General features: G+C 42.8%; 1 protein-coding gene across 2 annotated transcripts in view; it reads right to left on the reverse strand.

The window, feature by feature from the left end:
- eif5b (eukaryotic translation initiation factor 5B) overlaps positions 1-13,426 on the reverse strand; it is a 67,724-nt gene extending 54,298 nt beyond the window's left edge. Inside the window, exons 1-4 of one of the 2 annotated variants that reach the window (XM_083633680.1) lie at positions 13,263-13,426; positions 9,550-9,660; positions 5,150-5,213; positions 2,068-2,214 (exon numbers count right to left, since the gene is read on the reverse strand). In XM_083633680.1, coding sequence (XP_083489806.1) covers positions 2,068-2,214; positions 5,150-5,213; positions 9,550-9,660; positions 13,263-13,297 — 357 coding nt within the window. In that variant the 5' untranslated portion in view covers positions 13,298-13,426. Of the gene's footprint in view, positions 1-2,067; positions 2,215-5,149; positions 5,214-9,549; positions 9,664-13,262 lie in introns of both variants that reach the window. The other variant, XM_083633679.1, reaches the window with a different exon arrangement.
- Positions 13,427-13,717: the final 291 nt, after the last annotated feature.

Here is a 13,717-nt window from a genome sequence, read left to right on the forward strand (position 1 = left end):
TAGCATGTATACAGTATATAGCATGTATACAGTATATAGCATGTATACAGTATATAGCATGTATACAGTATATAGCATGTATACAGTATATAGCATGTATACAGTATATAGCATGTATACAGTATATAGCATGTATACAGTATATAGCATGTATACAGTATATAGCATGTATACAGTGTATAGCATGTATACAGTATATAGCATGTATACAGTATATAGCATGTATACAGTATATAGCATGTATACAGTATATAGCATGTATACAGTATATAGCATGTATACAGTATATAGCATGTATACAGTATATAGCATGTATACAGTATATAGCATGTATACAGTATATAGCATGTATACAGTATATAGCATGTATACAGCATGTATACAGTATATAGCATGTATACAGTGTATAGCATGTATACAGTATATAGCATGTATACAGTATATAGCATGTATACAGTATATAGCATGTATACAGTATATAGCATGTATACAGTATATAGCATGTATACAGTATATAGCATGTATACAGTATATAGCATGTATACAGTATATAGCATGTATACAGTATATAGCATGTATACAGTATATAGCATGTATACAGTGTATAGCATGTATACAGTGTATAGCATGTATACAGTATATAGCATGTATACAGTGTATAGCATGTATACAGTATATAGCATGTATACAGTATATAGCATGTATACAGTATATAGCATGTATACAGTATATAGCATGTATACAGTATATAGCATGTATACAGTATATAGCATGTATACAGTATATAGCATGTATACAGTGTATAGCATGTATACAGTATATAGCATGTATACAGTGTATAGCATGTATACAGTATATAGCATGTATACAGTGTATAGCATGTATACAGTATATAGCATGTATACAGTATATAGCATGTATACAGTATATAGCATGTATACAGTATATAGCATGTATACAGTATATAGCATGTATACAGTATATAGCATGTATACAGTATATAGCATGTATACAGTATATAGCATGTATACAGTATATAGCATGTATACAGTATATAGCATGTATACAGTATATAGCATGTATACAGTATATAGCATGTATACAGTATATAGCATGTATACAGTATATAGCATGTATACAGTATATAGCATGTCTATATAGCATGTATACAGTGTATAGCATGTATACAGTATATAGCATGTCTATATAGCATGTATACAGTGTATAGCATGTATACAGTATATAGCATGTCTATATAGCATGTATACAGTGTATAGCATGTATACAGTATATAGCATGTCTATATAGCATGTATACAGTGTATAGCATGTATACAGTATATAGCATGTCTATATAGCATGTATACAGTGTATAGCATGTATACAGTATATAGCATGTCTATATAGCATGTATACAGTGTATAGCATGTATACAGTATATAGCATGTCTATATAGCATGTATACAGTATATAGCATGTATACAGTATATAGCATGTCTATATAGCATGTATACAGTGTATAGCATGTATACAGTATATAGCATGTCTATATAGCATGTCCGCACTGTAGTCTGTCCGGGCGCTGCAGCTGCACCGCCCTCGCAATTGAGTTCCGCCTCTTTCGTTCCACGTACGAGAAAAACTGTATCGCACGGGGTGCATCACACACTGATTTATTTTTGTATGTCGCACTGTACAGCCCTGTATGGTAAATACATTTATATAGCGCTTTTATCCAAAGCGCTTTACAATGTGCCTACATTCACCCATTCACACACCGAGGGCGGCCAGCTGCCACGCAGGGTGCTGGCACAGCCATCGGGAGCAATTTGGGGTTCAGTGTCTTGCCCAAGGACACTTTGACATGCGGACTGGAGGAGCCGGGGATCGAACCACCAACCTTCCGATTAGTGGACGACTTGCTCTACCTCCTGAGCCACAGTCACAATATATTTTTTTCCGCAACACTGCATCGATATTCCAGAAAAACATTGTGATATATCGCTGCATTGATATTTTTGACACAATATAGACATTCAGATAAGACAGGAAAACAGGTCTCCCTCACCTTCTTCTGGTCTGTGTTCCTCTCCTCAGCTTGACCTTCATCATCACCCTCGTCTACCTCCAGGCCAGCCTTCTTGCCCTTCCTGGTTTTCTTCTTCTCTGGTTTTGGAGGCTCAGCGCTCTCTGCCTCCTCTGTGGCCTCTGCATTCTGCTCACACAGACAGCAGGGTGTGAACGCCGCCTAAGAGAGATTTTTCTGCACTCTCGGAGTTTCGGCCAACTCATACATAGTTGTTTACATGGTTGTAGTTAATGTTAGGCTACTCTAGTAATGCCATACTGTAGGTGCAGTGATAAACTGGCCCCCATGCTCAGCTATATTTTTTTTCTTCTCTCTCTCGCTCCAGCCTGCTGAGGGTACAATGTCAGAGGGGGTCAATCCATTCACACATCAGCCAGGAGCAGGCTGTCTGTTCCCTGAAGAAGAACTGAGTTAAGTCTTAGTATGCAGCAGTGACCATTAAACACTGACTTGCAACTCTCCGTTTTGCACTAAAAACTATTTGCAATTAGGGATGGGTATGGTTAGGATTTTATCGATAGTAGTACCGAATACAGATACTGCTTATCGATACCATTATCGATACTACGCTCCATAATTTGGTGCAAGAAATAAAGATATGACATGAAAATATGTGAAAGTTATTTTGTTATAAACTTTTTTGCGGAAATAATATATTCACCATTGTGAATATGGTCATTTATTAAATCTAAACCACCTATGTAATAGAAATTGCAATTATTTTTGAAATTGGAGTCCTATTACAAGAGAAAACAGAGAAAGCTGTAGTTCAACTCGCCACCTCAGCTTCACTGGCTCGTATCCAAGGTTTGTCCTATTTACTGGAACAGCAAACATTTCCATTTCCATGAGAAGCTGATGGGATGGTAACGCTTGTTCCAGGTATTAGTCTGTTCTCCAAGTGTTGCTAGGTAAACAGTTATCCCAGACGCCTGCGGTGTGCATTAAAATCTAATAATGCACACCTCGTCATTGATTATCCCTTACTTAAAAAACTTTTTCATCATTCAGTGTGGATAAATCACAGCCCTTTTTCAAAGGAATATAAAACAAACGACAACTTACCCTGTGCTGAACGGCTAGATATCTTTTGCTGCAAGCTAAAGCTAACGTTACAGGTAGGTTAAAGTTAACAACACTGTCGCTATTTGTTGTTGTTCTGTATTCAGAGTTGGCAAAGTCGACATAATATTCTTTCAGAAAACACGTCAGGTTCACCAAAGCACAGCAAAGTTTGTTGCAGTGAAACGCATATAGTTTTGTCTTGATTTGATTTATTATGGAATCCATAAGAATGGAACACATAATGGAATGTGTCTTTATATCCATAATATGGATATGAAGACACACAATCCAAGGGAGTAATCAATCAGACCAATCAGCAAGCCCGAAGGTACCCTCGCGGGCCCCTCAGGGCCTGGCCAATACGGGCCGGGGCCGGGCTTTTTTTTATGAATAGCTCCAGGGCGGGTTCGGGCCCGCTTCAATAATAAAATAAAATAAAGTTGTATTACTCGCTTAATTTTACACAGCAGAGTGAGCCCAAGAGGAGGAGGAGCGCACAGACACGCACACACACACCCTCACCGTGACGTTTTAGTCTGCCACTCCACAACCCACATGTCATCATGACATCTTTCAGTCAGCGTGAAAAACAACAAATCAAGCCACGTGTGTCCGTGTCGTGAGAGAGAAGATCCATGGACATAAAACAACGTTTGCGAGGGGACAGTCCTCATTGCAGTGGGGAAAGCTCCATACTGGAAACATTTACAAACTCATCCACCATACATTGTGAGGACACTAATGTGATGATATTCAATGCAGCTATAAACGGTAATTCTGCTGTTTTAATTTCGATTTGCTTGAGTGACATAATGTTTCCGTTTGTGGGCGTTGTTGCTGTTGGCAATTAAACAATCTAACGTTCTCTTTCTCGAGACAACATGTCTGGATTTTGATAGGCTACGGTAGCATGTGTGTGTGTGTGTGTGTGTGTGAGAGAGAGGGGGGTTGAGAGACAGAAAGGCCATTTACACCTGGCGTTAACATGTGGTTTCTGCCATCAGATTGCAATGCAATCAGATTTTATTTTATCACTTCAGCCTGAGTCCATTTACACCTGGCATTAACATGCATTTTCTGCAATCTGATGGTATCCAGATTGAGAGGACACATTGCATTTACACTTGTGTTCAATGTGTACACAATGCATCCCTGACCACCTCCGGAGGTGGTTTGGCCAATCAGATTGCAATCCTTCTTCAATGCGTTTTGGGGGTGTTTACACCTGGCATTTCAAGTGATAAAACACAATCTGATTGCAATCTGATCACAGAAAACGCATGTTAGCGCCAGGTGTAAATGGCCTCAGAGAGAGAGCTGCGGTGGTTGTCTTTTAGAGTTTAGGCAACACAGTCTCACTGACAATTGTAAAATAGCAACGTTTTGGACCAACGAGTTTAGAGCCTTTGCGCAGCACGGCAGCATGCTGCATGCAGAGAGAGGGAGAGAGAGAGATGTGTTGTCGTCATATCGTGATATTGACGTCGGGCCTTGCGGCGGGCTGGGACTGATTACTTTTATAACTCCTCGGCGCCGGGTCGGGCCGGGCGCAGCTCTCTAGTCTTCGGTACCATCCCTATTTGCAATGATTTATTTATTTTACATTTCTTTCCTTTGTACTTTTTTGTAGGGGCGGCAATAAGTTTAGACAACTTAAAGTTTTGTTAAATACAGTAGGTTTTATTTTTTATGCTGAAAAAACTCTTTAAAAAAAATAGAACTAAAGATTTTTATCATAATTTCAATGTGTAATGTGGTTTTATCTTTGTTAAAATTGATTTTTCTAAAATTGGTATTGAAAAAAGTATGTTTCAGGAACCGGTATAGAAAGTCAAGGTATAGTATCGGTATCGATATTGAAAAAATGTGAACGATACCCAGCCATCACGGCCGTACCTTGGCCTTTCCCCAGGTCATCCATAAAAAGACAACAGAGCGGCCGTACCTTGGCCTTCCCCGCTGGCCATCCCTAAAGAGGAGAACAGAGCAGACGTACCTTGGCCTTCCCGCCATGGCTCTCAACAGACAACTCCTCCAACTCCTTCAGTATGTCCTCCTCACTGCAGGAGAGATACACTCTGTTAGAGAGACTCAGAGAGAGCGAGAGAGACTGAGTTACAGAGAGAGACTCAATTACAGAGAAAGAGAGAGACTCAGTTACAGAGAGAGACTCAGTTACAGAGAGATAAAGAGAGACTCGGTTACAGAGAGAGACTCAGTTACAGAGAGAGATCAAGAGAGACTCATTTACAGAGAGAGAAGAGAGAGACTCTATGGAGAGAGACTCGGTTACAGAGAGGGAGAGAGAGACTCAGTTACAGAGAGAGAGAGAGACTCAGTTACAGAGGGAGAGAGACTCAGAGAGAGATCAAGAGAGACTCAGTTACAGAGAGAGAAGAGAGAGACTCTACGGAGAGAGACTCGGTTACAGAGAGGGAGAGAGAGACTCAGTTACAGAGGGAGAGACAGTTACAGAGAGAGATCAAGAGAGACTCAGTTACAGAGAGAGATAGACTCAGTTACAGAGAGAGAAGAGAGAGACTCTACAGAGAGAGACTCAGTTACAGAGGGAGAGAGAGACTCAGTTACAGAGGGAGAGAGAGACTCAGTTACAGAAGTTGGGTTTCCATCCAAAGATATCGCAAAATGTAACTGGATTTTCAGAGAGTAATATTAGGAGTTGGTGAAGAGGAGGTGATTAATAAAACAGCGCCAGATACCAGTCAAACGAGGTAAATTAACCCTGTGTTCTCTGAATAAATGTGAGGTGAAGAAACATCCAGGAGGAAAACATGATGAAAGCTTGGTGAGGACACTGCTGTCTGCCTCTGACCTGACACACCAACACCCAGACGTGCTGCTGTTTGTCTTGCTATGAAAAACATCTACACTATTAAAGCTTCTTTATTATACAGAGGTACAGAAGATGGATTACCAGGTGCCCCTCTTCAATTCGGCATATATATAATCAGGGTGTGATATGGGGGGGATCCCTCCCTCTGCTTTTGATATCCCCTCCTCTGGTCATTCATTTGTATCTCCGGTGGGGATATGTGATAGGTTTTATCCCTGCTCCTGGTCAGACTGGATTCAATAAATGCATTGTGGTCTCTAAAATCAAAATGCTGACAACAGTCATTTGTGCAAACCTACAATAAAATCTGAGGCGCACTGGGCTCTCCACCGTCCACCTGGTGTGCGGACAGTCGTCAAGGCAGAGCACACCTGCCTCAACTCGCAAACGCCGCTCCACTTAATTCATTGAGTGCCAGCCACTTTTGGAAAACAGATGCTCCCAGTGCCAGAGTTTCAGAGCGTTTTCAGTGATTTCTCGAGGCCCACAGAATATTGTGTGATATTACTATGTAAACACCGAACACGCCCAAAGAACGATGAGACTCTATTGTATCATCAGCAAAAAAAAGTTTATTGATATCATTTTCCGTTCTTTAGTTATCAGCCGGAGAAGATAGGTTGTTTTCAGCAAAAACAGACGTTTCAAACTAGAAGCTGAGATAATCAGCCTTTTGTGAAATGAAGCATTTCAAGCACATCACTGACTCTGAAGCTAATATTTTCTGATGTAGTGACACCTCAAAAATAATTTCCTTCAATAAAACAGCGAAAACAAAGGAATTTTGTTTGGCAAAATAATATTTTTTAGCTGCAACCAGCAGCGCTGGCCCCTGCGTGCGCAGACCCTACACTTTCTTGCTGGTCTTGATTTACTGCTGGTGGGCATCAGATATTCTAGCTTGTGTTTGTAAATCTGTCCATCGAGCCTCCTGCTGTCTGGGTCGGTGTTGTATGCTGCCCTGCGTGCCCCACCGCCCTCAACTGCACACTCCTCCCTGGGAGTGTCTCTGGTGGCTCTCTGCTGCGTTTGCTCTGCACTGAAAAGTGCGCTACGCCCAGCTTTTTCACAGCATTCCGCCGTTTTTGTCGCCAGCGCTTCCAGCTGAGAATAATGTAACTTTTCAGAAAGACGCTGGTGTCGGCAACTAATCATGTGGAGGGGCTATCGCAGCGGAGACGGAGGGGCTCAATTGTGGCAGCAGATTGGCTGCTGTTCACAGGCACAGCTAACGTTATGCTTCATGCATATCGATGCATACCGATGCGGTTTCCGTTTCCCATGACTTCTCTGTTTTTTCCTCACCTTTCTCTAATCTGGAGAGCACTGTCGCCACCTAATGGGTCCGTAAAATAGCTTATACACATTCGACATCTCCCATATTTTTACAGGAGATGCATCAGGCTTTGATCCACGTCCCACCGTCAAAAAACGCAATTGACGTCTTTAGACGTCATTGGCACTCTACGTTACTATTTGAATTGACGTCTTTAGACGTCATTGGCACTCAATGAGTTAACGGCGATAAGGAGGCGGAGCGGGGCTGGGATGTTCAGTGAGCAGTTCATCCAATTGACACATGATGAGCACAGGCGAGGAGGAGAGATCAGAAAGGGAGCCACACAAGCTTTCCAACAAGACATATTGACACAAATATGTCTTGAAGCACAATTACTCCGACTGCACCCGACTAGGCTACTTTCATCTAATCTAGCCTATTATTCAATATTGAAGTTTGCTGCACATTGAACTGAAACAGTGACTTGAAAGAATGACATTACGATGGCACGTCTGCCCGACACTACTGAAGGAGCGTTGGGGATTTAAATTACATGTTAAATTAGCATTTAACCTTGTGTTTAGTCATATGGTCACATCTGTGTCCAGATGAGGAAAGAGCAAGGCATGAACTGGACCTCACATCGCTGAGCGTGAAAATATCGCGCTGCTTGATGAATTAAAAAATTAAATAAACTGATTATTCCTGCAAAATGCAAGTTCAAGTTTCGTAATTGTTTATTTAAGTTCATCATTATCTTATAAATGTTAGCATTAAAGCTGCAAGAACTGGCCTAATGAGCTCTATAATGTACCAATAGGCTGTGGATCTGATTTATTTTCATGAATCCCTTGACCTCAACCGCTCCAGTGGAGTGGCTCAGTGGGCAGCAGATCAGACTGGGGTTGTACTGGTCAGCTTCCAGGTGTGAATGTGAACAGGACACTGCTGAAAAAGAGAGCATTGCTCTCAGTGACACTCCCCCTATATAAATAAAGGTAGGCAACAAAAAAATTAAGTTGCAAAAACATCCCGCGGCCCGTTTTTCTTCGGTCACAAATCGCACCCTGTATATAATCCATGGAGCAGTTACGCTAAGTGAGAAAAATACAATGTCAATTCTAGTCGTCAGTTGCCCGTTAATCTGCAGCTTTCTTCTGGTTTTTGAATGCAGTTTGGTTACAGGAGGGTTTTGGTAACCGAAGGACAAGGGAAGATTCACTTCATCTGTTTCCACTGCACTTAGTCGCATTTACCTTTTATCGAAAAAGGTTTTTCCAACTCCCTCATGCGTGTCTTTTTTTTTTTTTTTTTTTTGCAGCGTTTTCAATCAGGTTTAAACAGGTGGATGGAAATCCATCTAGCGAGAGAGACACTGAGTTACAGAGAGAGAAAGAGAGAGAGACACACTCCGTTAAGAGAGAGAGACTCAGAGAGAGAGAAACACTGAGTTACAGAGAGAGAAAGAGAGAGACACACACTCCGTTAAGAGAGAGAGACTCAGAGAGAGAGAGACACTGAGTTACAGAGAGAGAAAGAGAGAGAGACACACTCCGTTAAGAGAGAGAGACTCAGAGAGAGAGAGACACTGAGTTACAGAGAGAGAAAGAGAGAGACACACACTCCGTTAAGAGAGAGAGACTCAGAGAGAGAGAGAGAGACTGAGTTACAGAGAGAGAAAGAGAGAGAGACACACACTCCGTTAAGAGAGAGAGACTCAGAGAGAGAGAGAGAGACACTGAGTTACAGAGAGAGAGAGACACACACACTCCGTTAAGAGAGAGAGACTCACAGAGAGAGAGAGACTGAGTTACAGAGAGAGAGAGAGAGACACACACTCCGTTAAGAGAGAGAGACACTGAGTTACAGAGAGAGAAAGAGAGAGAGACACACACTCCGTTAAGAGAGAGAGAGAGAGAGACTGAGTTACAGAGAGAGAGAGAGAGAGACACTGAGTTACAGAGAGAGAGAGACACTCCATTACAGAGAAAGAGAGAGAGACACACACTCCGTTAAGAGAGAGAGACTCAGAGAGAGAGAGAGAGAGACTGAGTTACAGAGAGAGAGAGAGAGAGACACACTGAGTTACAGAGAGAGAGAGAGAGACTGAGTTACAGAGAGAGAGAGAGAGAGAGACACACTGAGTTACAGAGAGAGAGAGACACTCCATTACAGAGAAAGAGAGAGAGACACACACTCCGTTAAGAGAGAGAGACTCAGAGAGAGAGAGAGAGAGACTGAGTTACAGAGAGAGAGTGCGTACTCAAACTCATCCTTCTTGACTCCTTTCTTCTTCTTCTTGCCTTTCGTCTCTTTGGACGCTCCGGCTCCCTCGATCTCTGCTGCCAAAGCATCGATGTCCACGCCATCATCTCTGCTGTACACACACACACGCACAGGCGCACACACACACACACACACACACACACGCACAGGCACACAAACGGGCGCACACACGCATGCCACACACACACACAGTAGATGAATACAGAACATAGAATATAGATCTTTGATTACAGAAGTGTTTCAACAGGTAAATTATAACCTTTGCCTTTAATATGACAAGTGTCTCCCCTACAATTGTACCGGCCAGGCAGGCCAATGAGAGCCCCCGCCAGCCCCCCCCAATATATATTCATTTGTTTGTTTGTTTGTTTGGGGTGCTCCGATCCAGCTAAGCCACGATCCGATTCCGATTCCTGGGGTCACGATCCGATTCCAGAATCGATTCCAACGATTCTCAATTCCAGAATCTAGAATCGATTCTCAATTCCAACGATTCTCGATTCAAGAATCTGGAATTGATTCTCTACAAAGAGGGATTTCAGGATCTACTCCAGTTAGCTGTGTGCTAAGAAAGACGAATATAGCAGAATGAAGTGTATAACAGAACATTGCCTTGATGGGAAAAACAACGCAGCTAAAAGTAATAACTGCAAGAGTGTCAGTGCAGACAGCGCATACTTGAATCTCCAGCAATAGGCTATGCACCTTAATCTCTCCCACTCCCCCCCTGGCACCTGCGTCAGCTCTCCTGTACTCGCTCTCGGCTCCCATTTGGCTTTATTTGTGGTAAGCATTTTGATCCTCATATCATACGAGCGTCGGCAACAAGCGCAAGTGATTGATTCATTGATTGATTCGCTGTCAATATAAAAGTGAAAAGCCACTTTTTACCTCTGTGTGTATATATATCTATATATATATATAGTCTAATATATATATATACATTGTATACACTGTTTCTCTCTTTATGTCTCTATTCTGTCTCTCTCTTAGTCTGTTTCTCTCTTTCTCTCTCTGTATCTGTCCATCTGTCTCTCTTTCTCTTTCTGTCTCTCTCTCTTTGTCTGTCTCTCTCTTTCAGCACAATGAAATTCCTGACACTGCAGCCTGTGCAGTGGAGTGTCTACATGACCCCACTTTGACCTCACAAAAAGAGACCCCAGATATTCATGTTTCAGTACATCAGCAATATCATCAGTGATATCATCAATGATGTCACATGTAAACAGTATGCTGACTTTTTTCTCAGAATTCTGACTTTAATCTGAGAATTCTGACTTTAATCTCAGAATTCTGACATTAAAATCAGAATGCTGACTTTAATCTCTGAATTTGTAGTTTTTTTCCCTCAAAATTCTGACTTTAAACTCAGAATTCTGACAAAGTGCAGAGTGCAGGCCAGATGGGCGAGCGAGGCTGCGTAGCGGGCGAGGTTGTGTTAGCGGCAGGCGAGCTGCGTATGTGTGCCCGCGTAGCGGGCGAGGCCTGGCGAGCGCGCGCAGCGAGAGCGAGCTGCGTCTGCGAGCCCGAGAAGCAGGAGAGACCTTGTGGGGAAACCAACGAGGGACAACAATGTGACTCGAAAACTCCACAACGTCGGGACGGAAGCTCCAGCAACTGTAATGGTTGCAAGTGGGGCGGCTACTTCCACTCTGGCTCAAGACGAGTTGAACAAAGATAGAACAGACACACAGAGAACAGCACTACTGTCTATGTGCTGCCCCCTGCAGCTGAGAGAACAGCACTACTGTCTATGTGTTGCCCCCTGCAGCTGAGAGAACAGCACTACTGTCTATGTGCTGCCCCCTGCAGCTGAGAGAACAGCACTACTGTCTATGTGCTGCCCCCTGCAGCTGAGAGAACAGCACTACTTTCTATGTGCTGCCCCCTGCAGCTGAGGCAGCACAGCCGCAGAGCTGCATATGATGCCGGACGGCACAAATGGCGAGGAGGAGGGGAAGGAGGAGGAAGACGACGACGCACGGTAGGCTAGTACGCACTGAATTTCTAGTTTCTATGTTGTTGTTGTACTGAAAAACACAAAAAACAGTGAATTTGGAAAAAGTTATGTCTTTCTTTATTTCCAGAACATTTGGAAAAACTCACAAATCATAGATTTATCGCACTGTTTCCTCTCAATATGAAAAATTTGGCCAATACCAATAACAGTCATGTCACTAAAGTCAAGTCAAACATGGAGCCGTCCATGTTTAAAAGCAGTCTTTCCACAGCCTGTGCCAAATTGACAGCAGGGTGTGTTTGATCTTACTATCATGGTGCACCGCTTGCACGCTTGCGAGCAAACAACATTGCAGTCAAACAGATATGGCGGCACAGTGATCAAATTCAGCGCACCTGGGGAGCAAAACATGTCATGAAATACTCAAACTCCCAAGGTTCCAATCAGCACTGGGACGCTTCTCCTCTCCTAAGTTCGGCAGTAGTTTTGATTTCATTGGTGAAAGTCTAAGGGTCTATGGTGTAACCATGTAACAGCAGTAAATCAAGTCCATTCGCATAATCCGTCCCAAACTTCTCAGCCTCATCTGGAATGGCATTTCTGACATGCTATCCTATAACAGCCTGTCTAACATTACCAGAGTTGGAGTGTATCTCTGATGACTGTCAGTCTCATCTCATAAGGTGCGTACTGCACTCGTTAACAGCTTGTTAACAGCTGATGGTGGCTGCAAACGTGTCCATTGTTTGCGCTGATAGCCGAGCCATTTAATTGTTAATTCCATCGCTCTGCTGGTTGCTCTCCTTTCTGCTAACTGTGGTTGCCTGTCTCTAGCCTTTTATTTTTATGAAATTGAATTTCTCCTATGAAATTATTAACACCAGCGATTGTTCGACCAACATGAATCTCGTCGACCAAACAAACTGCTCTTATGACATCACTGATACATTTATTACATCACTGATGATGTCACAATGGCTATGTATGACATCACTGATGACATCATCAGTGTCCCATCATCAGTGATGTCACAATGCCTCTGGGACAAAAATTTAAACAGAGAACAATCACTGCCCACATGCTCCCTTTTATAAGGAAAGGATATTGATTTTGCTCATTGGACTAATACATATTAACAAATGACTGACAACGGCCAATACGATTGCCGCTCTGTAGTCTGTATTGTAGGTAGAGATAACAGAAAGTATAATCACAGCAGTCATGCTTCTACAGTAACTGTGTCGCTTCTTATAAATTAAATAATACTTTAACCATTTATCAGTTTGCTGGGGACCACATGTTGTGCTCAGTATGAGCGAGAAGCGCCCGGCTAGCGGGGTAAATAAACGACCAGGCTATGATTGAATGGATCAGCAGCCATGCTGGTCGTTAGCAACAAGCTAACCCAGCAGCTGGCTGCTAGCTAGCTCGAGCCACCGTGCTTTCAGATGTGCTGTCATGATGAAGCTGTTCTAAACAGACCATGCTAACTGCTAACTACATGCTAACGAGAGGAGAGGCAGCAGAGGGCCTTTAACAGCTACCTAGCTGCCAGTCACTATAACATGAACACAGCACGCCAGTCACCGTCTGGTTAGAGAGAGAGAAAATCACTAGAACCCACATGACACTCGTGGTTAGCTCCACGGTAGCTTCACCCTATGGTTTCAGAGTTAGTTAGCTAGTCTCCACAGCGCTAGCTAGCTGATCTAACAGGCTGTTTGACTCACCTGTCCTCCCCGGACTTCTTCTGCTTCTTCCCCATCCTCCTCTCTGTCCACTCTGCTGTGTGTGAGAGTCAGTCTGTTGCTCTGTGTGTGTGTATCTGTCTGTCTGCCTGTCCGCCTGTCTGCTTGTCTGTGACAAACCCAGGTTCACAACACACAAAGATCGTCTGCTGAGAAGAACATACCAGTCACTCTGTAAGCTGACAAGAGCCTGCCAAAGTCACGCCCGCTTCCGGGTTAGCAATACGAACCAAGAGATTTCATCCGCCATTCTTTTTTCCGTAGATATCTATTCATTTTCATTTCAAATTTTTATTAGGATTAACCCCTTGAGATGTATCATCTCGTTTTCGAGAGGGTCCCAACCAAGTCACATTACATACAGTAACAAAAGGACAAACATCAGACAAAACTAAACTAACATAGACAAAAACAATACACAAACACATAGAATTGCT

This window comes from Poromitra crassiceps, assembly GCF_964638095.1.
Source record: "Poromitra crassiceps genome assembly, chromosome: 3".
In the NCBI taxonomy this organism is placed as follows: Eukaryota; Metazoa; Chordata; class Actinopteri; order Beryciformes; family Melamphaidae; genus Poromitra; species Poromitra crassiceps.